A 26,694-nucleotide genomic window follows, 5' to 3' on the forward strand; every position below is an offset into this window, starting at 1 on the left:
ATTTTGAGAATTAAATGAGACCATGCACACAGCACTTGGAATGGTGCATAGTAGGAGGTTTGTGAGCCCTGTTTACTCCTGATAGCATGTTACCAAGAAGTCCCCCTCTAACCTAATGAGTATATTTAATTCAACAGCTTTTCCAGAGGGCCTTCTGTGGTCCTGGCATTCTGGCAGGCTCTGGGATAAAGAGAAATGATATGGTCCATCCAAGGACTCGGTCTAAGGTGGAGATCCACAGGAAGTAATCGCAGTGGGAGCAGCTGTGTACTAGAGGGTCATCTAAAGAGTTTGGAGGTGGGGTGAGGACAGGATTCTGCCTGAAGTAGGGTGGTAGGAGGACCATAGGTGGCCATAGCGAAGGGGATGTTTGAGGACTGCCTCAGATGAGAAAGAAAAGCTTGCCAGGCAGATGGGCAGGAATAAGCAGATATGCCCGTGGAAATGGCATTTGGTAGTCCTGAAACCTGAGTCTGCTGTGGCTCGAAGGGCAGACCTGTACGGCAAGTGGCCAGAGTGGAGGCTGGGCCAAGTCAGCGAGGATGCTGATTCCCCTGTTGAAGAGATGGCGACATCTGAGGAGAGGGGGACCGTCACAGCTTTGGGAAGCAGGGGACGGGCACGGAAGAGGGATTGTGGCCATGAAGACATTGGTGAGAGGTGCTAGAGGCAGTAGATCTGTCCAGATGACATGGAGTGAAGGGAGGGGGTGGGGTGGCTGCCCGTAAGTATGTGTGCACAGCAGTGGGGCTTGGTGACCAGTTGGCTGAGACTAGAGGAGGAGACAGGAAAAGGAAGACTAGCTGAGGTGGCAGGCGTGCCAGCTGGGGGAGGGTGCTGTGTTTGATCGAGAGGGAAAGTGGGCGGGCGGGGGGGGAGCGGGGAGCCTTACTTAAGGGCTTTTGGTTCGCCTCAGCCACTTGGGTTGCCAGGCAGACTGGCCTTCAGCGGTGGGGGCCGGGGGAGGGCTGATGCCCATGGGAGCCTTCCTGCACAAGGAGGGGTAGCAGATCCGGCAGGGAACTCATGAGTTACTGAATCTTTGTGTTCTTAATCTAGTTTGACTGTGAGTTGGGTTACAAATCGCCATCACCATCTCCTCAAAAAAACCAAAAATAACCCCATAGGGTTAATAGCTCAGTGGTCCAATGAACACGTACTGTGTATCAAACACTGTTGGCCCTGGGCATGTGGCAGTGAGTGTGCCAGAATGTGCCTCCAAGAAGTGTGTTGTCTCCTGGTTAGTAGAGAGGAGATGTGAGCGGGTGGGGCTACAGGCCACTTGGGACTCCTTAAACTACTTCTCCCCAAGCAGCAGGAGCTCCAGGTTCCAATCTTGGCTGCACAGCTTACTGACCCCATAAACTTGGGCCAGTTACTTCCCCTCTGCCTCGGTTTTGTCATCCATAAGTTGGCAAGAACGCTGTGACTGACCTGCTGGTATGAGGAGATGTGTAAAATGCCCGGCCTGGGGTGCATGCACACTTGGTGCATGTTCGCTGGCCTCGCGTGTACTCCTGCCGGGCAGGTTTAAGTCCTGTGACTTTCTCAAGTAAAATAAGTTGAGATTTTCATAGTTCTGGGAACGGCTGGGCCACCGTGACTCGTCCTCCCCACTACATGGGGGTGATGACTATTGCTATTCCCATTTTTGTATCTGGGTAGACAGGTTCAAAACCTGCCTGAACTGGTGGCAGTGCTGAGACTCTCCGTCCCCAGCCCTGCCTGCCATGTTGGTGTTCCTTCTCCTCTGTCATTATCCTTTTTAAAAAAATACTTTGACCCTGTTTTAGTGTACAGCTCAGCAATGTTAAGACTGTTCATAGTGTTGTGTCACAGAGCTCCGGAATTTTCCGTCTTGTAGAACTGAAACTCTGTACCCATGAAACAACAGTGCTCCTTCTTAATCGCACTGAGGAGCCGGGCTCCCCCTCCTTGCCAGGTGGATTTCTGTGTCCTAATCAGCAAGCTAGCGCAGCAGAACCTGAGTGGACGAGGTACAGTGGATAAGCAGTTGGAGCTGGAACAGGCTAGTCTTATTTATTTATTTATTCTAAAGATTTTATTTATTTATTTGACAGAGCTCACAAGCAGGCAGAGAGGCAGGCAGAGAGAGAGGGGGATGCAGGCTCCCTGTTGAGCAGAGAGCCTGACACGGGGCTTGATGCCAGGAACCTGAGGTCATGACCTGAGCTGAAGGCAGAGGCTTAACCCACGGAGCCACCCAGGCACCCCACAAGTTAGTTTTAGAACAAGAACTTCTAGGGATATCTGGGTGGGTCAGTTGGTTAAGTCTTCATCTTCAGCTCAGGTCATGATCCCAGGGTCCTGGGATTGAATCCCACATCAGGCTCCTTGCTCAGTGGGGAGTCTGCTTCTCCCTCCTCTTCTGCCAGCACCCACTTGTGCTTGTGTGCGTGTGCACGTGCTCTCTCTCTCTCTCTCTCTGACAAATAAATAAAATCTATTAAAAAAAAAACAAAAAGAACCAGAACTTTTATCTTCCTGTTGAAGCTCATGGAAGCACTCTCCTCTCCTGGGTCATGAAGTGTTGACATCACCTGGGCCTTGGATGGTGGGAGCACATTGCCCTAGAGGAGAAAAAGCCTTCTCTCAAGCCTACACAACTTCATATTTTTGGTCTCAAGCCCAGCTTAGCATCAGTGCGTTTTAGAGGTCATCTTTAGCTCCATCTCTAAAGAAAAAGTGTAACTCAGATGGTCTGGATTGCTGCCTGGCTTCTGGAAGTTGACCTTTTGTCCTGTTCATAGAAATCATAAAAGACTTAATGATAGTCAGTATCTGTGGAGTACTTTTACAGTTTATAAAGTGCTCGCATATAGTATTTTTGTAGATGTTTTTTCCTCACTACAACCTTGTGATTCAGGCCATGCAGGCATAATTATCCCCTTTTCATTTTTGAGAGAGGAAGTAACTTATGGAAGTCACCAGCTAATAAGTCAGGGCTCAAAGACAAATACTTATCCACCAGATTTCCGGCTCAAAAACTCAGGCTCTTTTCTGTTAAGCCACATCACTGCCTTGTTCTTACTGGTCATCACATGGGCCCAGGACTGCATGGCCCAGGGAGGCTGCTTCTGGCTTTTGCTTGCTGGGAGGATGTCTCCTGGTCCTGCTGCCTCACATTCAAGGAGGTGCCTGCATCCGGGGGTTCTCTCTCTGACAGATACATCAGTGAAGGTTCTTTTGTTGTTTTAAAAAAATAAAACAGTGGTCGTTTGTTACATGTGGGGAGCTGTGTAAAGTTCTACTTTGTCCTGTGGCCCCTTACTCAATGGCTACTAGGGAGGATGAGTAGCATTCTCGCCTGACCTCACCTGTAACATAGTTGAACTCTTGCCCCTGGCCTTTCTTGCTCTTTGTATATTATGAAATGGGAACCTCTTTGAGCAGGCCAAGTAGTCTCCCATTACGTCCCTAAATCAGAAACTTCTACTGACTGTAAGAGGTAGAGAACAGTGCCACTGAGGTTGTGAACTCTAGTTAGGGAAAAATATTTTTGGATTTGACAGTGACTCTCCCTTGATAACTTAATTGCTGGAATAAGGAGAGTCAGAAATCTTTCTTTCTTGGGGAGGGGAAGGATAGAGGCAAAGGGCAGGACATGTGAAGCCGGCAGTGCGCGGTTGCAGCTGTGTGGAAGGTTACTTACACTGGAAAATGCCCCCCGGTATCCTGTCTGTCTCTCCTTCCATTCTGGGTGTGCTGGGACCCAGGCTGGTGTACAGCTGGTTTTCTCTGCGTAACCCCTGGTGAGCTGGCCTTGGGAGGCAGGGGAGAGCAGCAGTGGTGGGAGCAGTACTCAGATCTGAACCACATGGCCATCCTTTATCTGCGTGCGGCCCAGGGTTCTAACTTGCTGGGAATCGGGCTTATTTGGGGGCGTGGGGAACTTCGTCAGGATGACTCCATTGTTGCTGGGGAGCATGTGCGTGCGCCCCTTGCTTGAGCGCTGGATGAGAGGCCAGCCTCTTCAGTATGGAGCCCATGAACTCCCTTTTAGGGGAATCACATCTTTAGTTCATTTTCCAAGTGCATTTGGGCAGATGGGTTTTTTTTTCCCCTGAGTTAACGGCCAGGTTAACGGCATTTATTCTCAGTGTCACAGTGCCGGCCTCACATGAGCTGCTTGTAGCCCCCTGAATACTTTCCCCAAGAAGTGGATAAATGTAATATGATGTGGTAGAAAAAGCATCGTACTGGGAGCTGGGAGGCCTGAGTTGTGGAGGTGGCTCTGCCATTCCCTGTCACTGGGACCTCTGGCACATCACCTCCCTATGTGTGGAGTGACAGCATGGGACTGGACGAGCATCTTCTGTCTTAATCTAGTAGATGAGGCCTTCTCACACCTCACCTTATAGGAGGTAGTAGCCAAAGGATCTAAACACGGTCTACATTATACTGATGGGACGGGAGAGGGTTGAATTGCATGTCGGGTACTTCACGCTAATATAAGGAAGGATTAAGGTGCCTCATTAGCGCAGTAGGTAGCACGTCAGTCTCATAATATAAGGAAGGATTAACAGTGAGCTAAGGCTTTCTAGTTCTATCCTCTCCGTAGATTGGTGGAGAGGTTTTTTGGCACAATTAGCGTGATGCTTTCTTCCCCCTTGCATGCAGCTACCTCCTGGGACATGGTATTTCTGTCTTGACCTTAGAGCCTGCAGTGCTATAGGCAGAAGGATTTGGGTTGCTGGAATTCACAGAACACGCTGTACTTGTTGGGAGCTGGCCTCATGGTGGAGACGGGGAGGGATGGCTCTCGAGGTCCCAGGCACTGATGGCTGTGTTCTGCCTTTGTCCTCAGGTGCGCAATGGCAGGCTCTGGTGAGCGCAAAGGCAAGAAGGATGACAATGGCATTGGCACGGCCATTGATTTTGTGCTTTCCAATGCCCGGCTGGTGCTGGGGGTGGGCGGAGCGGCCATGCTGGGCATTGCCACGCTGGCAGTTAAGCGGGTAAGTGCGTGCGGCCGGGGCTGGGGCAGGAGAGGGGGTGAGGCTGTCTCTGCGGACTGGAGCTGACCTGGAACGAGACTCCAGTCCTGCCCCTGGGAGTGTGAGCTGGTCAGGTGGCATTATAAGGTGAGCCTTTAGGAGAGTTCACTAGGTCCGCTTCTGGGACTCTGTCCTAGAGAAATCGCTGGCAGTACAAATAAGTCTATCCCAGTGAGGAAAAAATGGCAAATAACCAAAATGCCCTTCCTTAATTACCTTATTTAAAATGGCAGCACTCCCACCACATATACACTTCCTACTTCCCTTTCCTACTTTATCTTTCTTCATATTTATCTCTGTGTGCAACTTCACATTTAACTTGTTAATTAGGTCCTACCTGTATCCCTTCACTGGACTGGAAACTTCGTGAGGACAGGGTTGGGTCTCTTTGGTTTACTGCTTTATTCCACACTTAGAACAATGCCTGGCACACAGTAGCCACTTGGTATCTAGTAAATAAGTGAATCTGCGTTCAGCGTTATGGTAAGTTCATAAGGCACCATGTTGTATCGTCAGAAAAAGTATCATAATGTTGAACACTGATTCATTTTTAGTGGCATGGGGGAAATGATAAAAGTGATGAGTGAAAAAAATCCAGTTCCAGAAGTATATGTAGAGTCAGATCCTAATTATATAAATGTATGTTTCCAGAAAGAACTAAACCAAAATATCAACAGTTGCCTCTGTGTTGTGACATTATGGTAGATTGATTTCTTATTTGTATCATTTAGTATTTCCCAAGATTTTCCACGTGGAGCCAAGTATTCCATAATCTAGGATAAAACAGTCATTGGAAAACAGTAGTAGAACTCCCGAGGGCAGAGCTGCTGGGAAGAAGGGAAACGGGCAGGAAGCTACCTCTGCGGGTCCTCTCCTCTTTCAGATGTATGATCGGGCCATCAGTGCCCCCACTAGCCCCACCCGCCTGAGCCATTCAGGGAAAAGAAGCTGGGAAGAACCGAACTGGATGGGCTCCCCCCGGTTGCTGAATAAGGACATGAAGACAGGCCTGAGCCGGTCCCTGCAGACCCTTCCCACAGACTCCTCGGTCTTTGACACGGGTGAGGAAAAGGCTGTTACCCCTCTGGGACTTCTCTCTGGGCTCCCAGTACTACATCTGCCTTCAGCAAGTGTTTCTCGAGCACATGTGTGCCAGGCTCTGTGCTAGCACTTGCCTTTGGTGCCAGGTCCCTCCTCCTTTCCCGGGGCCGAGGCAGCTGTGGTCTAAGAAGCATGGGAAGAGCTCACATGCCTCTCTCTCTTGCCTTGGCAGATACATTCTGCCCACCCCGGCCCAAGCCATTGGCCAGGAAGGGCCAGGTAGACTTGAAGAAGTCACGACTCCGCATGTCCCTGCAGGAGAAACTTCTTACTTACTACCGGAACCGGGCAGCCATCCCTGCTGGTGAGCAGGCTCGGGCCAAGCAAGCTGCTGTGGACATATGTGCTGAGCTTCGGAGCTTCCTGCGGGCCAAGTTGCCTGACATGCCGCTTCGGGACATGTACCTGAGTGGCAGCCTCTATGATGACCTGCAGGTAACAGGGTGGTTCCCACGAAGGGCAGGGCTGGGTGCCGACCAGGATGCTTCTCTAGAGTGTCGTTGGTACTGAAGATCAGCGTCCCAGGCTTGCCAGAAAGACTAAGGTCTTCCTGCTTCTGCATTCTGCCCACTGCAGTAGCACCTGTTGGGTCTTCTTAACCCTTTCTTGTTCTTTTTTCTTGTTCTGACAGACACGTTTTTTTGTTTTGTTTAAGATATTTATTCATTTAGGGACACCTGGGTGGCTCAGTTGGTTAAGCTGCTGCCTTTGGCTCAGGTCATGATCCCAGGGTCCCGCATCAGGCTCCTTGCTCAGCGGGAAGCCTGCTTCTCTGACTGCCACTCTGTCTACTTGTGCATGCGTTCTCTCTCTCTCTCTCTCTCTCTGACAAATAAATAAAATCTTAAAAAAAAAAAAGATATTTATTCATTTAACAGAGAGAGAGAGGGCGTGCGTGCACGTGCAGGCAGAGGGAGAGGGAGAAGTAGGCTCCCTGCTGAGCAGAGCACCCGAGAGCCCTTTGAGTAGAGGGCCGGATCCCAGAACCCAAGGATCATGACCCGAGCTGAAGGCAAACACAACCGACAGAGCCACTGAGGCGCCCCTGACAGATGTGGTTTAAATCCTCACTCTGTTTGAATTGGTAATGGTGACATGAACGAATTCATAGTTTCCTTTATTGTTGGGGGCAAATTAGATGGTGGAACCCGTGTTCCGGGATGCTTGTCTCTCGAGCAGATTAAGTCCCTCAAAAGTTTTTTAATTCTGCCTGAACAGGTGGTGACAGCAGACCACATCCAGCTCATCGTGCCCCTCGTGCTGGAGCAGAACCTGTGGTCATGTATACCCGGTGAGGACACCATCATGAACGTCCCTGGCTTCTACCTGGTCCGTCGTGAGAACCCAGAGTATTTTCCTCGTGGTAGCAGTTACTGGGACCGCTGTGTCGTAGGCGGCTACCTCTCCCCAAAGACAGTGGCAGACACGTTTGAGAAGGTCGTGGCTGGCTCCATCAACTGGCCAGCCATAGGGTCCCTCTTGGACTATGTGATCCGACCAGCACCACCCCCAGAAGCCCTGACTTTGGAAGTGCAGTATGAGCGTGACAAGCATCTTGTCATTGACTTCCTGCCATCAGTGACCCTTGGCGATACTGTCTTGGTAGCCAGACCACACCGGCTGGCGCAGTACGACAACCTTTGGCGGCTGAGCCTGCGACCGGCAGAGACGGCACGCCTGCGGGCTTTGGACCAGGCCGACTCGGGCTGCCGATCTCTGTGCCTCAAGATCCTCAAGGCCATATGCAAGTCCACTCCGGCTCTGGGCCACCTCACTGCCAGCCAGCTAACCAACGTCATCCTCCACTTGGCCCAGGAGGAGGCTGACTGGTCTCCAGAGATGCTGGCCGACCGGTTCTTACAGGCCCTGAGGGGGCTTATCAGCTACTTGGAGGCGGGAGTCCTGCCCAGTGCCCTAAACCCCAAGGTGAACTTATTTGCAGAGCTCACTCCCGAAGAAATAGATGAGTTGGGATATACTCTCTACTGCTCGTTGTCTGAGCCGGAGGTGCTGCTGCAGACGTAAGGGCAGGTGAAGGCCAGAGTGGGCGTCAGGTGGTCAGACCCTGGCTTCTCCGTTAGAAACGTGGCTGCAGAGTTGGTGCCTCACAGGGTCCCTAGGTGCCTCCTATCTTGCTGGTCATCGCCCGGTCACTTCATGCTGATCAGAATGCCATCTCCTTGTCTTCTGTTTTCTCACCGGACCCTTTCTATTTTTGTTACCAAACACTGTGCTCCTACTCCTCCCCTCCCCCTGCTCCAGGCTCATTTATCTGGAATGAATTGAGAAGGCAGAGCACTGGCCTGAGCTGGTGTCTAGCATTGTGGCCCAGGTTTTCTGTCCCTGTCTGCCCTGCCCTTTGGCCTCTTTGTTTTCAGTGTCTTCTCTGTTTTCCTCTTGTTCACGCCTTCTGTTTTGCTCCTTCCCCGGGAGCCTATCTGCCTAGTCAAGATGTTGCCTTTTCGTTGAATGTCAGGGCAGAGTTCTGATGGCGCTTTCCAAGCTGAGCTCTGCAGACTGAGTGCTCAGACAGTATTTAGAATTTCTGGGGGTAAAGCTAGCGAAAGAGCTGGCCTTTGACCCAGGTTCCTGGAGACTCAGCCCGTTTCCTCCGCCTCCTGACCAGCTCCAATTCCTGAGTGCTGAAAAGGTCTCATGGGAACACAGTTACTGACCGGCACAGGAGTGAGGTCAGTCTAAATGGGGTGCAGAGGGTGTGTGTGCGCCCCGTGTCTGGTCCAGATCCGAGCTGCTGTGCGAGAAGCCGGGGGATGACAGGGAGGGAAGGGGCTGTCGGGACAGCACAGGTGCCGTGCACAGGTGCTGTTGGTTGGCCCCTTCCTTGCCTTATTGCCAATCAGAATGAGGCCTTCAAGGACATAGCCTTTGCAGTAGAGGTGGAAGAGAGGTTGACAGGCGGCAAACACCTGCTGAAAAGTCCAGTCACCAGTGGAAGTGTGGCCACCCTGTTTCTTCCCCTAGAGGCCCTGCCTTTTCAGGACGTTGCCTTAGCGCGGGAACAGGCCCACAGCCAGCCCTTCATTCCCCACTGTCTGCCATGGGAAAATGAGGGGACGTTGTCTGAACTCTCCAGGCACCGCCAGAGGCCAGAGGGCAAGCAGACATGCGCTGACCTCTTTCCCATCCTGTCTCACCCCGCACCTGGGGGACTGGTGCTACCCAGGAAGAGCGTGCGTGGATAAGACACACAGGAGAGGGAGGCGGGGCTTCCTGCGCTCCCTCTGGTTTCCGCTGCTAAAACCGCGCTGAGCAACGTCACAAGTATCCTGAGGGTGGGGAGGAGGGTCTCACCTGGTCAGTGCAGCTTCTTTTTTTGCGCTTTCTTCCTGTTCTGGCAAGAAGCCAATAATAATTCTGTTTCTGATCTGCCTATCCAGTATTTTGTTCTCCCATCAAGTTTTATTTTTCTCTCTTCTTACTACCTCTCCATCAGTGAGATTCCAGTGACGCTCTCCGCAGCTGTCTCATTCCTTCCCAATGACAGCAGCATGAACTGACTCTCTAAATAGCACTGAAACCTCAGCTACCTTTCAGATTTAGGGTAGAGATTCCTGTCCCCTTTTGTCATCAATTAGGAGGTTGTGAACTAGGGTTAACGTTAGCTACGTTTGGAAAATTTTCCTGTTTCTCTCTTAGATCTGCAGCGGTTCCTTAAAGTGGCTCAGTTGCCATTTGTATGAAGCTATTCAGAGAGAATGAAAAATACAAATCCCAGAACCTTGAGAGTGATTCTCCATCCTGGCTGTTCATCAGAATCAAGTTAGAGTTTAAAGAAAATCTCTTGTGCCTGACTGTTACCCTGGGTGACTGGCAGAGAGGGTATAGGGAAGGCCCTGGCATTGATGGCTCCTGTGTACCCGTCTGGTATCCATTAGAGGGAAGGGAGAGGGGAGGTTTCAAAAGCACGGGTGAGTCTTCACTGAAGTAAAGGATTTGGTTTTCCTAATGTATTATAGGACCCAGTTTTCCCAAGCTGACATCTCTGACCAAATTCCATATAAAATACTAGAAGGAGAGCTGAAAAAAAACGGTTTTAAAGACAAAGTCCCCAGTTATCAAAGCCAAGTGTAATTGTGATTTGGTTTTATCTCCTTTCTTAAAGAGCATCTTTCTAAAGGCATCTCTGTCTCTTAACTATGTTTCACAAAACCAAAAACTGTAACTTTCCCATTTCACAAGCAAGAACCACCCAGAAGTCCTCAGAACTAGAAGCAGTGGGAGTTCTTGGCCCTGGTCCTGGTGGGTTTGTTGACTTGAGGCTGGGCCAGCCCTGCAGCACGTGGAAGGCAGTGCCATGCTTGGAGGCTTGGATGAAAGAGGACAACATTCCGACCAACCCCCACCCCACCCCAGGCTGCTCCACTCTGTCCAGTTTTTTAATCTTTGGGGAAAGATTTTGTGCTTTTCCCTGCCATTCTGCCTTTATATTCAGTAACTCCTACCTTTGCCTGAAGTAATGGCATCTGCTCCTACTTCTCCACCTGGACATTTTTTTTTTTGCACCGTCTGGGTTAGCAAACCATGAGTTAGCCTCATGCTTAAAAAATATACTCATTGTCTTGAAAGCCTAATTAATTCTGAAGTATATGTTGGTTTTTTCTCTGTTGTCCCTTCCTAAAAAAAATGAGTTCAGGATAACCGTATTTTATATGCTTGGTTGTGACTTTTTTTCCCCTCAAATAAATAATCAAAAACTAATGTCTGGAAAAGCTGTGTTGAGGCCTATAGTCTTTCTTCCTGGGTCTCCGCCCCTGGTGGTCACCCTGTTCACACTCCAGATTAGCTGATTTTGCTCCCTTGTACTCCACTCAAGTTGAGAACTCACCTTTTTTTTTTTTTTTTCTTTAAGATTTTATTTGCAGAAGCGTGGGGGGGGCGGTGGTGACAAGGAGATTTCCCACTGAGTGGGGAGCTGGACGTGGGGCTCAATCCCAGGACCCTAAGATCATGACCAAAAGCTTTTTTGTTGTTGTTGTTTTTAAAGTAGGTTCCATGCTCCAGAATGGGGCTCAATGCTGGGCTTGAACTCAGGACCCTGAGGTTAAGAGCCAGCCATTTGACTGACTGAGCCACCCAGGTGCCCCCTGAGAACTCACATGGTTTTGATAAGGAATCAGCTTCAGGATCACAACGTCCTGGAGAGGGCCCAGGAGGAGTTATGCATATAGGCATATAGCCCCCCCCCCCCATGTGTCTTAGTACTTTGCAATGGCACACTTCCTTGATACTGTGACCCTGGCTGAAAACTGCTCACAGGGTTGGTTAACACTCTGCCCTTCCTGCTAAAAATCAAGGCCAAAGAGAATAGTAAGGACACCTAGCACTAGGACTGTCAGGCTATGGCTCTTTTACACACTGTTGATTCTGAGGCTAACTGTCCAGCATGTTTACCTTTTCATTCTGATCACCTTGGAGTCTTTAAATTCTTGGTCCCTGAGGCAGAGTCCACTACTTGCCTTCCAGTCACTTGCCTGCCCTTCAGCAGCAGTGGATGCACTCAGCTGGTAGATCTGGGATCTATCACCAGCCCTGTCCCACCTTTGCTAGGTCCACATGGAAGCAGCTTGGCCCCGAGACCTGGAGAACTGCTATCTTTTTTCTCCTTAGGGAGGAAATAAAGCTGGGGAACATGAGGACCTTGCACCGCATAGAGAGAAAAAAATAAACGTTTCCTTTCCAAGAGCTTTGACTTCTGTGTGTGGTATGAAACATTTTCTTACAGGAATAATCCTGCTTCTTCATTTTCAGCCAGGAGAACCTTTGAAGTGCTTGATCTGGGTCTCCATGATAGAACAAGCTGCCACTGGAGTCAATCATCTGTGGCTCTGAGATGTCAAAACTGGGACAATGTTACTTTCTTTAATTCTCAACCTTCCGCATGGTCGTCCATAAGGAGGCACTGGTAGGTCTCCTGATACAGGAAAAGGAGGACGTACCCCGTGGGTCCTTAGTTACACCATGGAAGACTTGTGTAATGGTTCAGAGATAAAGATCAGACAACTTTGTTATATCCTGACATTTGTGATTCTCCAAGGCAGTAGAGAGACCGTTCTTGTCCCAGGAAGCAGTGTGCTTTGCATGTACCAGTTGTTGCTGGTTTCATCCTCGTCAAGAATAGGCGGCCTCTGAGGAAGCAGGATGATGTAAGGAAGATGTGGAGTGGGGAGTCCACGATCAGAAGACCTGAGTTCTAATAATGGTAATAATAGGCAACTATTAATTGAGCGCTTACCTGCACTTTGCTCAGTGCTTTCCATATATGAGCTTCAGTCTAAGGATGAGGATACTCATTAGCCTCATTTTACAGATGAGGAAACTGGCTCAGCAAGGATAAATTGCTTAACCAAAACACCTCAGCTACTAAATAGAAGAGCCAGGGTTCTTGAGTTTGCCTCAAAAATCTTGTCTTCCAAGGCCTGCCCCATACTGCCTCCACTGGCAACGGTGTGACTCTGGGCCACACACCTAGTCCCACTGGTTCTAAGTTTGGCCACACACCTAGTCCCACTGGTTCTAAGAAATCGTTGGACTACCTAGACTAAATCAAACTAACGAATGGTTTGTAGTTATCAAAGACAGTGTTTCCCCAATTTTTTTGACCTCGCAGCCCTCACAGGTATTTCCATGGCCCGATGAAACACCACAGGGCCCGACTGTGAAGGACACGGGAGAATGATGGCGACCTTTCCTTGGCATCCTTCACAGCTTCCCACTGGAGAGCAAGTTGCAGGCCTTGACCTGAACTGCTGCTTCCAAACGTGAACTTCCGCGAGTGGGCTTGGGTTCTCAAGCTTCTCCCCCATTAGTGCTGTTACGCGGACGCGCTGGGAAGTGGTTATGATACTCCGGGCAGTTACAGAATTGGGAGAGTGACGGCTACCAGTTTAACAAAAAATGTCTTTACGGAACTGCATCTGTATAAACCAAAAGAGGTTGCCCTGTGATAGACTTTATACTCTTAATAGCAAACGTTTAGCAGGCTGGGTATGTAGAAGTACCCAAAATTGGACTAGAGATTATGTATCTTCCCGACTGGACTTGAGAGTTGGCCCCTGACCGTAGGTGCGCCCTGAGCGTTTGAGATCACGACTGAGGTCCTCAGTCCCCTTTCAGCTACTGAAGGGCTTGCATGTGGTGGAAACGCACGCGAAATGCCACTTCCTTTGCCTAGTTTCATCTCGGGCCTGAACTTGGTGCTAATTCGGAGCCTCACGAGAGTGACAGGGATCACAGGGGCCGTGGCCCGACGCCACCGTCTGGGACTACCCGGGCTGAAGGAGCCAGGGCAGTCACGGACGACCACGGATGGGCCGAGTTAAGGAGCTCAGAGAAAAAGAAATTCGCCGAGAAGAGGCTGTAAATGCCAGAGGCTCTCGGCGGGAACCGCACTGGTCGCTCCGCCCCTTCCCGCTCAGACCCGGCCTCCCTCACCGCCCACTTCGGGTCTGAGCCAGTAGAAAATCGAGATATATATGACTCACCATGACTAACCAATCAGCTCGACGCTCGCTCTCCATAAGCATCTCGCGCGATAACCAGGCGGCCTCGGACATCACAATAAAGACCTTCCTTGGGCTGAAAGACTTCTCTCCCCGCCCCCCAAGCTGACACCGGAAACGAGGTGTGTCTGAAGAATCCCTCCGCGTTCTCCGCCCTCAGAGGGAAGAGTGACTCTTTGATCTTAGTAGCCTTGCAAAGTAGTGCGCCTTTTCCCTTTCTTGAGACCTTGAAAATAACTCCTATTCTCTTCACAGCTACGCCCTGGACACAAGAGTCGTGGGTTGGACGCGGTAGGGGCATCGGATAGGATAAAACGAGTGGGTGGGGGCGCGGGTCACGTGACCTCGGCGGAAGGATGTGCAGTGTGCTACGCCCTCATAGACGCAAAGTCTATAAAGGACCCTCGGGCGGCGCGCCGCGGCCATTTCTTTTCCTCCCGCCTTGTTATGTAGATCTTTTTCGCAAGTGCGCGCCTTCCCTCCTCCAATCCCCGCAGGGTCCGCGGCCGCCATGGCGTATTAGAGGCAGCAGTGCCTGCGGCAGCATTGGCCTTTGCAGCGGCGGCAGCAGCACCAGGCTCTGCAGCGGCACCCCCAAGCGGCTTAAGTCATGGCGTGAGTACCGGGACCGGGCCGCCCCGGCCGTGCTCCCCAGGGTCGGCGAGGGCAGTCAGCTCACTTGGGCGCGGCCTGCGGCCGGGCGGCGCCGCGGAGGGGGAAGCGGTTTTACGAGCGCCCGGGACGCGTGACCCGTGTTTGGGTGTCCTTGAGACGCCGACGGTTTTGGGTGGGGAGGCCGCGGCCCGGCGCCGGGTGGGGGGCGGGGAGATGCCCCCGGCGGCCCCGGCTCCTGAACCCGGCGGCGGCTCGTCCGGCGCCCCGCGGAACGTGGCAGGGGCCAAGATGGCGGCGGGGCAGGGCGGTGGTGGCGCGGCGTGAGTCACGGGCGGGCGTGGGCGGGGCCGGGCGGCCCGGGCCGTATTTGGACAGGAGCCGAGCGCGCCTTTCTCTGGCGGCGGCGCGGGGAGGAGCGGCCCAGCCCCGCGGCCGTCCATCTTGTGCGGCCTGAGCGGGCCGCGGGGAGGGTGGACGCTATGGCTTGGGGGCCACATGTGCTGGGTTTTCTCCTAAGTGGGGTTCCAGTTCGGACCCCCTCCCTCCGGGACGGGGAGATGAACTTGTCGGAGCGGCAGAGGTCTAAGCGGACCTGGTTTCTGATTCCTTCTCAGGCTTCTCACGGCATTCAGCAGCAGCGTTGCTGTAACCGACAAAGACATCTTCGAATTAAGCACATTCCTCGATTCCAGTAAAGTCCCGCGACATGGCCGAGATGAGTTTCCTGAGCAGCGAGGTGTTGGTGGGGGACTTGATGTCCCCCTTCGACCAGTCGGGTTTGGGGGCTGAGGAAGGCCTAGGTCTCTTAGACGACTACCTGGAGGTGGCCAAGCACTTCAAACCTCATGGGTTCTCCAGCGACAAGGCTAAGGCGGGCTCCTCCGAATGGCTGGCTGTGGATGGGTTGGTCAGTGCCTCAGACAACGGCAAGGGTGAGTGAGAGGCCTTTGCCCCTGGGGTCTGGTCTGGGGCTGGCTGTGGCAGTGTACATCTGACCTCAATGGTTTTACCTTAAATCTTTTGCAGAGGATGCCTTCTCCGGGACAGATTGGATGGTGGAGAAAATGGATCTGAAGGAGTTTGATTTTGATTCTCTGTTCAGTATAGATGACCTGGAAACCATGCCAGATGAGCTTTTGGCCACGTTGGATGACACGTGTGATCTCTTCGACCCCTTAGTCCAGGAGACAAATAAGGAGCCCCCCCAGACGGTGAACCCAATTGGCCATCTTCCAGAAAGTTTACCCAAAACAGACCAGATTGCCCCCTTTACCTTCCTGCAACCACTTCCTCTCTCCCCAGGGGCGCTGTCCTCCACTCCAGATCATTCCTTTAGTTTAGAGCTGGGCAGTGAAGTGGATATTTCTGAAGGAGATAGAAAGTCAGACTCTACTGCTTACATTACCATGATCCCTCAGTGCATCAAGGAGGAGGATGCCCCCTCAGATAATGATAGCGGCATCTGTATGAGTCCTGAGTCCTATCTGGGGTCCCCACAGCATAGCCCCTCTACCTCCAGGGGCTCTCCAAATAGGAGCTTGCTGTCTCCAGGTTTCCTCTGTGGTTCTGCCCGCCCCAAACCCTATGATCCTCCTGGAGAGAAGACAGCAGCAAAAGTAAAGGTTGAGAAACTAGATAAGAAGCTGAAAAAAATGGAGCAGAACAAGACAGCAGCCACTAGGTACCGCCAGAAGAAGAGGGCAGAGCAGGAGGCCCTCACTGGCGAGTGCAAAGAGCTGGAAAAGAAGAATGAGGCTCTGAAAGAGCGGGCAGAGTCTTTAGCCAAGGAGATCCAGTATCTGAAAGATTTGATAGAAGAGGTCCGAAAGGCAAGGGAGAAGAAAAGGGTCCCCTAGTTGGGGTAGTCAGGAGTGTGTGCTTGTACATAGGCTTGCTCTGAAGCTGTGCTGTAATAAATTATTTTGTAGTGAAAGAACTCGGTGAACAACTGTGTGCCTGCTTTCTTATCTCAATCCACCTTGGCCTGGTGGTTGTGACCAAGGCAAGTGGGGTTGGTTCAAACTTGCCTGGACCATTGGTTAGGACCACTGGTGCTTTTGTAGTACTTTGCATTGGGAGGGAGTTGGGCTTAGGACCCCCACAGGCGCCTGGGTGGGATAGGGGATTTTACCCTGTGGCAGCTGGATGACCAGAAGTAACAGCTGAGGCTGTGGCCTGATGAGCGTTGTGACTGGTGTTTTGAGTACCCAGATAAGGCCCCATCTGGGCACAAGTTGATTAAATTTCACTTCTGGTTTTTATAGTTAAGTAGAGTCCTTCCCAGAACTCCCGTTTTTGCTTGAATGAACTGTAGAGAGTTGGGAGTTCAATACAACTTGAAGTTCCAGGCCAGAGCTGGCTGCAAAGGCTGGCAGGTCTGCCCACAGGGGTGATAACGGGAAGATTCGTCGAAACCCAGCACTTAAGAGAGTAATAAGCCAGTCCCGAGTCCCATCTGGGCAGTCCCCTCTTTGGCCTGTGGGGCTACATCTCCAGGGAGTCAGTGTTCATGTTCATCTGCATAGGGACATGGATGTTGCTCACTGCATGAGGGGGCTGTGTGCACCGCTGGGCAGTGCTGTAAGCCGCCTAGGTGTGCGCTTCCAGCCCCTGCGGTAATCGGTGGGGCATATGCTCAGCGGGAAATAGGTGCAGGAAGAATTCAAAGGCTCTTGACCCATTTCGCCCTGTGAGTATTTCAAAGGTTTTTGACAGATCACAAGTAGGCTGGGGGATGCTGCGGGGGAAGGAGGCTCCTTGCTGAGTAGAGAGCCTGATGTGGGGCCTGAACCCAGAACACTTGAGATCATGACCTGAGCCCAAAGGCAGAGGCTGAACCCACTGAGCCATCCTTTGAAAAATGTGGAAATGGCCTATGAGGGTCTGCAAGGGAAGCAGAGGCCAGTGATTCCGACCTTCCCAATGCCCAGCATGAAGTGACATGAAGTGACTGTGGCAGGCCTGGTTTTGGAATACAAAGCTGTGACCCAGTTCTCCTTAGGCACTGGAGGGAGTGGGGGTCCTGCCCTGAGATTGTAGAAATCCTCACAGGGCCATGGGCCTCTTCTACATCTTGCTCAGCAGAGCCCGCCCATCCAGGTACTGAAATTACTGCAGACAAGGTCCCCCACCTCTAAATGGCTTTAGAGCTGAGGATGGGGATTTACTGGTGGGGAAAACAGCACCCACTCAGCTACATGCATTAATGTTGGGGGGAACGAAGTACAATTCAATGTACTTTATTTTTGATTAAAGATTTTATGTGACCGAGATCACAAGTAGGCAGAAAGGCAGGCACAGGGAGGGGAGGAAGCAGGCTCCCCACTGAGCAGAGAGCACGATGCGGGGCTCTGTCCCAGGACCCTGAGATCATGACCTGAGCGGAAGGCAGAACCTTTACCTACTGAGCCACCCAGGTTCCCCCAAAGTACTTAAAAAAAAAAAAAAAAAAAAAAGACTTTTAATTCATCACAATGTGGGACTCAACCCTAAGATCAAGAGTCCCAACAGATGCCCCCCAAATGCTTTTTTCATAAGGATCACCTCATCCCCATTTTACAGATGGAACTACAGCTTGGAGAGGTTGGGTAACCTGCACACTGCCAGGTGGGTTCAGACCCAGGCACTCTGACTCCTGAGTGCACACTTGGTGTGGCTCCCAAATTCCTTATGGGCAGGACCGTAGGGGGACCCTAGACTGTCGGCAGAGCTGGAGGTCTGGAAAAAACACGTGTGGGTGCTAATTTGTGTTCAGCGATCAATACAAATGTGGAGGCTTCAGATCACATCAGTTCCCCATGTGGCTCATACCTGATGGTTTGGGCGAGGAGCTGGGGGAGAGGGGAGCCTACAGCCACTGTCGAAGGCCCGCACACCAGCACGACTGCCATCTGCGACTTCTGCTCCATTCCTCACTTCAGTTGTGACCTTAGTTTTTTTTTAATCTAAGATAGTAAATAAAAATTCTACAACCACAAACACTGCTTCCTTCTGTTTACCCCCAACAGTGTCTTATGCTTTGCACAATGGGCAGCTGCCAGAGCCTGGGGCATGTGGAGGACATGGAGAGTTGAGAGGAGGCTAGAGAGACTATGATCCTGGAAGTGACCCAGCCACCTTGGCACATCTGGTGCCAGCGGGACCCTCTGCCCTTGGGGCAGGCTCTTGGAGACAGTGGCCTGCTCTTCCATTTGACAGATGGGAAACCTTTCCCTGGGGTGTCCTGAAGGGCAGTGCTGGCTGGAGGCCAAGGGCCAGGATGCTGGGCTCTGCACCTTCCCAGGCCCTGGGGATAAGGACTCCCCGAACCCAAAAGGCAGGGATGGGATGGGCAGCAAAAGTCCCTGTAGAGTGTGTGGCCTCAGACCACACAGCCTTTACCCTCCTTCACTGTGCTCCAGCCACTCCAACCTTTCTGCTCTCTAAGCTCATTCCTGCCTCAGGGCCTTTGCAATTGTTCCCTCTGCCTGCAAGATTTTTCCAGGGATCCTTTCCTGTCATGTAGATAACCACAAAGGCCTTCCAAGAGGACTCCGCTAATGTCCCAGCCTCTCTGCTTTATAGTTTCTATTTTTACATACTTATCTCTAGTTGAAACTACACGCACACATGTTTATTTTCTCCTTCCCGTTCCTCAGTGACCATGTAAGCAAGCTCTTTGATGGCAAAAATCTTGCTGTCTTGTTGGTTCCCGAACTTCCGACCTAGAACAGTGCGTGGCAAGTAATAATAATCACAACTAATAAATACTTAGATTCTGAAGCACGGCTCCAAGTGCTTTCCAGTTAGTAGCTCATAATCCAAAATGGGAGTGGTCAGGAAGCTCTTATGACTGCACCTGTTAACAAGACAAGCCTGCAGCTGGATGCTGGCCCAGGGGCAGCTGGTATAGACCATGACAGAGGCCTTGCTCAGCACGTGGGCTCTCACACAGGGAATGAGACTGAGCTCCAGGCCCACTACTGTGTGGCCCGGTTAGGACTCCATCAGCCCCAGGGCTGGGTTCTACCCCTGCTGCAGGGTGGGGAAAGGGCTGCTCGTGGTTCAGCCCGGAGCCCTCTGCTGCCCTCACCTGGGGGCTGGATCCTGGAGCCGCTCGGCTCTCTGCACTGCACGCCTCTTTTAACACCCCAGGATGAGGCTGTATGTCCTTGGAGATCAGGAACAGACTTTCATGTTTCTCTGCAACTATTCACGAGCACCCGCCGCAGGCTAGACGTCGTTCTGGGTGCTGAGGGTTCAGTGGTGAGGAAAACAAGACAAAAATCTCAGCTCTCATTCTGGCAAGGGAGGCGGCCAGGAAGACATCTGACAGGACATGGCAGTGGGTGTGCTGATTGCAGGGGTGAGGGGTGGATCTGCCCATTTAAGATGGGTGTTTAGGGAGACCCTCTCTGGGAGGCAAAGCCGGCAGGAGGGGAGGGAGTGAGCCCGCAGTGCCTGTGGCCTTGTAGCTGTGATGGGACTCGAAAGCCTGTGTGTGACTTGGGGAGTCCCCGGAGCAGGCGTGCTACTTTGACTGCTATTTGAAGAGGGTTCCTGCAGGGGGGCAGGCAAAGAGGAGCGGGCTGGGCTCAGCACAGGTGAGTGAGGAGAGCTAGTCAGGGCCTGGGTAGATTCTAACAGCCAAGCAAGTCAGGCCCTGATGGGGAGTGTATAAGGGGGAACAGAATGGTGGCTGAGCGACTAGAAGGATGGAGTTTCCATTTCTTGAGATGGAGGAAATGAAGCAAGAACAGGGTTTTCATTTCAACCCTTAAGCAAATGAGCCACCCATGTGCCCCTGTCCAGGGTGACCACTGAAAATAGGCCCTCGAGTCCTACTCTGATGTACTGGGCCAGAATCTCAGGAGTGAGCACTAACTTTGGTTACTCAAGGGGAGCACGGACACCCATGCCACCAGCGCTATGCAGCACAAATGGGACGGAAGAGCTACTGGAAAGCCCAGCAGCAGAGAAGTGCCAGGACCCCAGCTCACACACCTGCAAACTCCCTACCCGGGAGCGAGGCCGGTCACTCTACATCCGGAAAGGGATACCTGTAGGTGATCAGGGCACAGTAGGCATGTCCTTGCTAGAAAGGGGCCCTGAGCTCCAGGCCTGGTCAGCCCCTTTCCAGTGAGGTGAGCAAGAGGGCGCCCGCATAGCCCAGCCAGCTTCTCACTGAGCGGCTGAGATGGAGGGTCGGAGTCTCTGAGCATATCCAAGTTTGCCTCTCTCCCCGCAAGGGTCACGAAAGCTCAGCAGGCAGGAGCAAGAATGAAAGAAATAGATTACCAGCCTTCCCTTCTTTGGAAGAAACCCATCCGAGGCAGGCAGGTGCGTACAGGTCTGGTCACAGTCCCTCCTCCCCTGCCCGGATGGCCGGCCTGCTTCCTGCTGCTGGGATGGAGCCTGCCTACAGACAGGACAGGCTCCAACTCTGCCTCAGCCAGCTTCCCTGCTGTCTGCACCTAGAACAGAAAGCTAACAGCCAGGAGCAGACCCTGGGAGCAGTGGGCGGACTGTGGCGCTCTCTCCCCTCTGGCCAGAAGGGCTCACTGTGGGGTTGGCAGAATGGGGCTCCCCAGCGGGTCCAACCAAAGGGGGGTTACCATACATGGGGAACAGAGGGTTGGATGGAGCTGCCCACAGCCATCCAGGGCCCTCTTCTCCACCGGGAAGAACAGGCTCCTGGACTTCCAGAACTCAATGTCTCCTCTACATCGAACACCCATCTGGCAACACATCCACTCGCTCACCATGCACCCGTCGCTGGCGCATGCCTGCTGTAAAGGGGCCAGCCCGCCCTCTCCTGGTGCCGCAGCCTGACCCCAGCCCCAGCTCCCAGCCCGGGCACATACCTGAGTGTGAAACCCTGTTTCCTGAGGTCACCTCCTGAGCTGCCCCCCAACAACAGCACAAGCCTTGGGCACCAGGGCAGCCGCACCCCCACTTTCTGAACCCTGAGTCGGCTGCCCTGGAACCAGCAGATATACTTCGTCTCCAGGGCTGCCTTGTTGGGTGCGGCCGCCTCCTTCAGGGCAGGAGGGCTCCTTTTAGGCCATCATCAAGAATGCCAGCTGCCCTGGGGCTGGGCAGGAGGCCTGACCCAGAGCCCTAAGAACCACGGGGGACGGTGAAAGGTCCCTTGGTGCCAGAGGAGAGGGGAGACACCCCATAAGGCAGATCACAGTATACACACTGCTCTTGGGTTTACATTTATTAGAACCCTGAAGCTGGCCTGGCGGCCTTCCCACTCCTAGCGGTGTGGCCCCAAGGGCCTAAGAACTGGCCTTTCCAGAGCGAACAGCCCAGAGGCCCTACTTGGGGCAAAGCAAACAAAGAAGTCAGAAATGTCTTCTAGCAGGTAGATGGCTCTTCCTGAGCCTGCAGATGTCAGCTCTGGTCTGAGAGCATCTCTGCCCCAGGGCTTCCAGCTCCCCAGCTCCTTGCCAGCCACCCCCCTCTGGCTCCCAGGGCTAGTAGAGGCCGCAAGGTCAGAAGAAGAGACTGGGCCTGAGTGCCTTTCTCACTGTGTCCTCCTGGGAGCCTAGCTGCCGAAGTATTCCTGCTGGAACTTCTGGAAGTCTTCCTCAGTGAACACAGTGCCCTCAGCCTTCTTCTTCTTCTTCGTCTTGGCTACAGGCCGGTCACAGGCCTTGCGGCCCCGGTTCTGCCGCACAATCTGGAGATGGGGGTGTGTGTGTATGTGTCAGGATCCCTGGTGGTGTCTTCTGGCACCTGAAGGACTGACCCTTGGAGCTGCACAGCCTAGCAGAGTTGCATGCTACCCACCACTCACCTGGCCCTCAACCGTCCCAGGAGGCAGGGCGTACTTTTTCCACTTAACAGAGGAACAAACTGAGGCCCACAAGGGTCACAGAGGAGTAAGGCCAGGCCCGGCCTCCCAATAGCCCTGCTCTGTTCTTTGCCGTCCAGAGGGGTGACCCAACCTCTGCTTTGTGCTTAGGGCAGAGACTCCCATGGGTCTCAGATACAGCCCCGGCTCCTCCCACCCGGTTTCTGCCCCGGAGCCCACCCCGCTGACAAACCTGCTGGGTGACTGACTCTGCCACGGTACTTCTTGCACTGGTCATGAACTTCAGGTTTACTCCGAGGTAGCCTCGACACTCTCGCTTCTGGAACTCAGCTGTGGATGGCAGGCACGGGGGCATCATTTCAGAGGAACTCCCTGGAAGCCACTAGGCCCCCTTCCTGACAGCCCTGCGTCAGGATAACTGGTTAACTCCAGCACCCTGCGCTCTTTTCTGTCAAATAACTTTCCCTTCGATCCTACTGAAAGCCTCCTCCACCCCGCCCTCCGCTCCCAGATGCTCAAGTGACTTAAGCAACAAACAAGTCTTACTGCATGGCAGACCCTGTGCAATGTGCGGGACAAAGAGCAGAAAACAGAGCAAAAATTCCCACCCCGTGGAGCTTACACTCCACAGCAAGGACACATGGTAAATGAGAGAAACAGTATTTTAGAGAGTGATGCATTTTATGAAGAAAAACACCACAGTAGAGAGAAATGAGGAATGCCAGGGGTGAAGGGCTGCAATTCTCATAGGAGGGTCTGAGCGGGCCTCAGTGCAGACGTTTTAGCAAACACTCATGGGAGAGAGTGTGGATGCTGGGGAAGGGCATTCTAAGTAGAGGGAACAGCCAGTGCAAAGAACCTGAAGTAGTGCAGTTAATATGTCTGGAGAACAGCAAATGGCTAGAATGGCGAGGGGAGAGCAGTAGGACGTGAAGATGGAGACGGGACAGACCACGTGGGGCTTCATGAGGTAGCAAGTCTGATGGAAGCCACTGGAGGGTGTGAGGCCGGGAGAGACCGGTCCCACTTACCGCTTCACAGGATCACTCTGGCTGCTGTGGGGCGAACAACATTACCGGGTGGGGGAGTGGAGGTGAAGAGTTTTTGAAATTATCCAAGCAAGAAATGATGAGGTTCACACCGAGGTGGCCCCAGAGTCCCCTCATCGTCCGTTAGACAGCATGATGGGATGTGGGGACAAGGGATGGGACGCAGGAGGTGACCCCTGGCCCCCCATGCTCCTGTTTCACATCTAACACCGCTGCTGCTTACACGCACCTCACTTTTCTGCCTCCTCATTCTTGCTCACGCCGTTTCCTGCCTGGAATTCATAGTTCTTTCAACAAATACCCAAACACCTTTTATGTACCAGGCTCTGGGTACATGTTCAGAGACACGCTAGGAGCTCACTGAGCCCTGCCACATGTCAAAAGACCCCGCCGTCCAGCCCACACCTGTCCCTCCTGTTACATGGCACCCTATGTCCCAAGATGCTCTCCTAGACACTGGGCTGTTCCTGTGTCTCCCTCTTCCTCCATCCCTGCAGCCAATTCACCGCTGAAGCCCAGCGACGCTCCCTCTCTTCACATCTTCCCCCTGAAGCATCATGGCTGCCCAGGCCACAGTGTCTCCCACCCGAACCGAGTAGGTGACAGCAAATCTCCACAGACACGCTGCCTGGTTTCCACCTGTGCCATCTGGACCAGTGCCTGTTTCTGTATCTGACAAATGGGGGTCATGGCAGTACCGACCTCACAGGGTCGCATGAGGAACCAAAGAGGGAACATTTATGTATGCAGGGTTTAGAACAGCACCAGGCACGCAGAACATTCACGGCTTGCTAAGCGATCCATCTCTGGTCTTGTCCACTATGTCACCTTTCCCAGTCCAGGTGCCACAGCAACGAGCTTCTACCTACCTCCGCATGAGCTATCTTCTCTAGAGCGCTCGTCCCCTGGCTCAGTCTTACACTTCCTTCAGTTATGGGCTTAAATGCCACTTCAGCAGGGCACTCTGATTTGGTTTATTTTAAGGCCGTCCCAGAGCACGCCAGTCTTACTCCACAGGCCTCATCACACTTAGCAATTACTCTCCGCATCCGAAACGCTTTGGTGCTTTTCTTCCCACTGAGGGCCGGGACCAGGAGTTTCGTCCAGCCCCGTACTCCCAGGACCCGGCTCCGCGTCCGGCGCACACCTGCTATTCCAGAAACGCCCAGCCACCCCTTCAAGCTCAGCCTCCAGCGCCCCCTCCTCCAGGGTGTCGCCCCCTTCCCGAGCTCACCGAGCGCGGACTTAGGCACCTTTCCCTTGGCCGAGTTCCGCAGTTTCTGGGCCTGGGTTGCCTTTGCCTTCCGGGTCCGCTTCGCCGGGGCCCCGGTCGGCTTGGCCGGGCCTGCCGCGGCCCGGGGGGCTGTAGGGGAAGGGAGAGAGGAACGGACCGGGTCGGAGGGCGCGCAGGGTCTCCATGCCCCCAAGGCCAAGCCCGGCTTGGATAGTCCCATAACCTCTGGAATCTTCCCCGCCGCCCCTTCCGACCCTCTGCCCGCGCTGCGCGTCCCCGGCCAGGACCTCCTCACCCTCCGGCGCCCCCAGCAACTCCAAGCCGCGCCGCAGCAGGGCGGCCGACATGACCGTGTTTGGTTCCGCCCACACACCACGCTACTTCCGCCTTGGCCGCCCTCGTCGTCTCGACAGAAACCCGAGCGGGAACAGAAGGTTCCGGGATGACCGGGCGGAAGTGCCCGCCTGCCTAAGGACGCATGCGTTTGGGGTCGCCACTTTACTACGGAGGGAAATAGGGGCGGGGACTGGAGGCGGGGCCAACCTGCAGAAGGACACACTTGCTGTCCAATCCTAAGAAGACCACGCCTTCTTCCAGAAGCTGTCCTTGACCAGCCGTGGGTGGTTGCTCGGCTTTCACGAGTCCCGAAGCTTCGTACTGGGTGAGGCGGGAGACAGAGCGGAGTGTTCAAGTACGAAGCGTTTCGGTAAAGGGAATTGTAGAATCGGGTTCTTTTTCACATACATCGACCAAAGCAACGTATAGCGCAGGTGGAGTGTGGCATGAGAATCCCGCTTTTCTTCCATTATGTCAGATATGAGAGACATTTGAAAAAAAAAAAAAAAAAAAAAAAAAAAAAAGCAAAACCGTATCAGTGTTTTCCCGCTCTTTTGTTTGTCTTGGAAAATATAGCCATTTTCATTAGAAATATTCATTCAATATAGAGCAGGCAAGCAGAGCATGTCTGACAACGTCACTGGGCCGCAGGGCCCGCCACGGCCCTTTATAACATGCAGTGGGTTTGCTATTGTTTTGAAAAATGAATCAATAAATACAATGTATTAACTTACTAAATTTTAAAAATTAAAAACTTCTCAGTTTTAGTTTCCCATAGAGTAAATACCAGGAGGTAGTTACGCACCGTAAAGCTCTTTGGGATCGTGAACTTGTTTAAGTGTGTCAAGAGTTTCTCAGACCGGGGCGCCTGGGTGGCTCTGTCGGTTAGGTGATGCCTTCGGCTCAGGTCATGATCCCAGCGTCTGGGGATGGAGCCCCGCAACCGGGCTCCCTGCTCGTTGGGAAGCCTGTTTTCCCTCTCCCACTCCCCCTGCTAGTGTTCCTGCTCTTGCTGTCAAACAAACAATTAAATAAAATCTTAAAAAAAAACCAAAAACTTTCTCAGACCAGAAAGTTTGAGAACTTCTGGGCTTGAAATTACTCTTCTTACAGTGGGGAGGAATCCTGCCCTGTTCACAGCTCCACCTGCAGCTCCTAGCCCCATACCTGGAATGCAGAAGGCACTCGACAGATGAGTGGTGAATGTCAGGAAATATGATTTGAGGGCCTTTTGTATGCCTGGCACTGTGGAGAGGGTCATGGAGATGACATTGCTGGATGAACCTCACTGTCTAACCTCCACGAGCTAGTGGGGCCTTACCTAAACAGTGGGGGAGAACACCTAAACAGAAGGCAGTAATAGAATACACCATGTTAAGGTACTGTTTGCATTTGTTAACTCATCTACCCCCCTACCATCCATAACTCTGGGGTAGGAGCAACCCCCACCCCTCCCCACCCCCGGTCCCGACCCCATTTTACAGATGAGGAAACAGTAGCACAGAGCCAAGGAGCCTGTCCAGGTCACACATGTTGGTGTTGGTACTGGGAATCAAGACACAGAGCCTGAGTGTGTGTGTGTGTGTGTGTGTGTGTGCGCTCTGCCTCGCAGGAGAATAGTGGGGCGGTGCTGGGGCGATGCTGGGGTCGGGGGGTGGCTGACAAGCCCACAGGAGCAAGAGATCTCTGGAGAAAAGGAGCCATTCTTGTGGGAGGGGAGAGTCCCAGGGAGGAGGACCCCTTAGCTAAGGCATCATATTCTCTGGGAGTGGCTCCAGAGGGGTGACCAGGGAAGGGTGGGTATTTTTTGTTGTTGTTTTTAAAGATGTTATTTATTTGAAAGAGTGAGCGAGAGCAAGTGAGAGAATGTGAGAGCAAGAGTGGGGTGAGGGACAGAGGGACAAGCAGACTCCCTGCTGAGCAGGGAGCCTAATGCGGGCTCAATCCCAGAACTCTGGGATCATGACCTGAGCAGAAGTCATCGCCTAACTGACTGAATTTGTCTTGAGGACTGTGGGGG

General features: G+C 52.8%; 3 protein-coding genes across 3 annotated transcripts; 2 read left to right on the forward strand and 1 right to left on the reverse strand.

Moving 5' to 3' along the window:
* Positions 1-4,835: 4,835 nt before the first annotated feature.
* On the forward strand, positions 4,836-10,849 carry MIEF1 (mitochondrial elongation factor 1). The gene is made up of 4 exons (XM_059187027.1): positions 4,836-4,979; positions 5,902-6,079; positions 6,292-6,554; positions 7,338-10,849. The coding sequence occupies exons 1-4, from the start codon at positions 4,836-4,838 to the stop codon at positions 8,142-8,144; spliced, it is 1,392 nt and encodes a 463-aa protein (XP_059043010.1). The 3' UTR covers positions 8,145-10,849.
* A 3,266-nt stretch (positions 10,850-14,115) lies between these two features.
* Positions 14,116-16,190, forward strand: ATF4 (activating transcription factor 4). Its single transcript, XM_059187028.1, has 3 exons — positions 14,116-14,254; positions 14,869-15,186; positions 15,281-16,190. Exons 2-3 carry the CDS (start codon positions 14,961-14,963, stop codon positions 16,108-16,110), a joined length of 1,056 nt encoding a protein of 351 aa, XP_059043011.1. The 5' UTR covers positions 14,116-14,254; positions 14,869-14,960; the 3' UTR covers positions 16,111-16,190.
* Positions 16,191-21,440: 5,250 nt separating this feature from the next.
* RPS19BP1 (ribosomal protein S19 binding protein 1) lies at positions 21,441-24,785 on the reverse strand. Its single transcript, XM_059187030.1, has 4 exons — positions 24,634-24,785; positions 24,339-24,467; positions 22,288-22,385; positions 21,441-21,920 (listed from the first exon to the last, which is right to left on the reverse strand). Exons 1-4 carry the CDS (start codon positions 24,683-24,685, stop codon positions 21,786-21,788), a joined length of 414 nt encoding a protein of 137 aa, XP_059043013.1. The 5' UTR covers positions 24,686-24,785; the 3' UTR covers positions 21,441-21,785.
* Between the last annotated feature and the right edge of the window lie 1,909 nt (positions 24,786-26,694).

The sequence above is a fragment of the Mustela lutreola genome, chromosome 8, assembly GCF_030435805.1.
Source record: "Mustela lutreola isolate mMusLut2 chromosome 8, mMusLut2.pri, whole genome shotgun sequence".
Taxonomy (NCBI): domain Eukaryota; kingdom Metazoa; phylum Chordata; class Mammalia; order Carnivora; family Mustelidae; genus Mustela; species Mustela lutreola.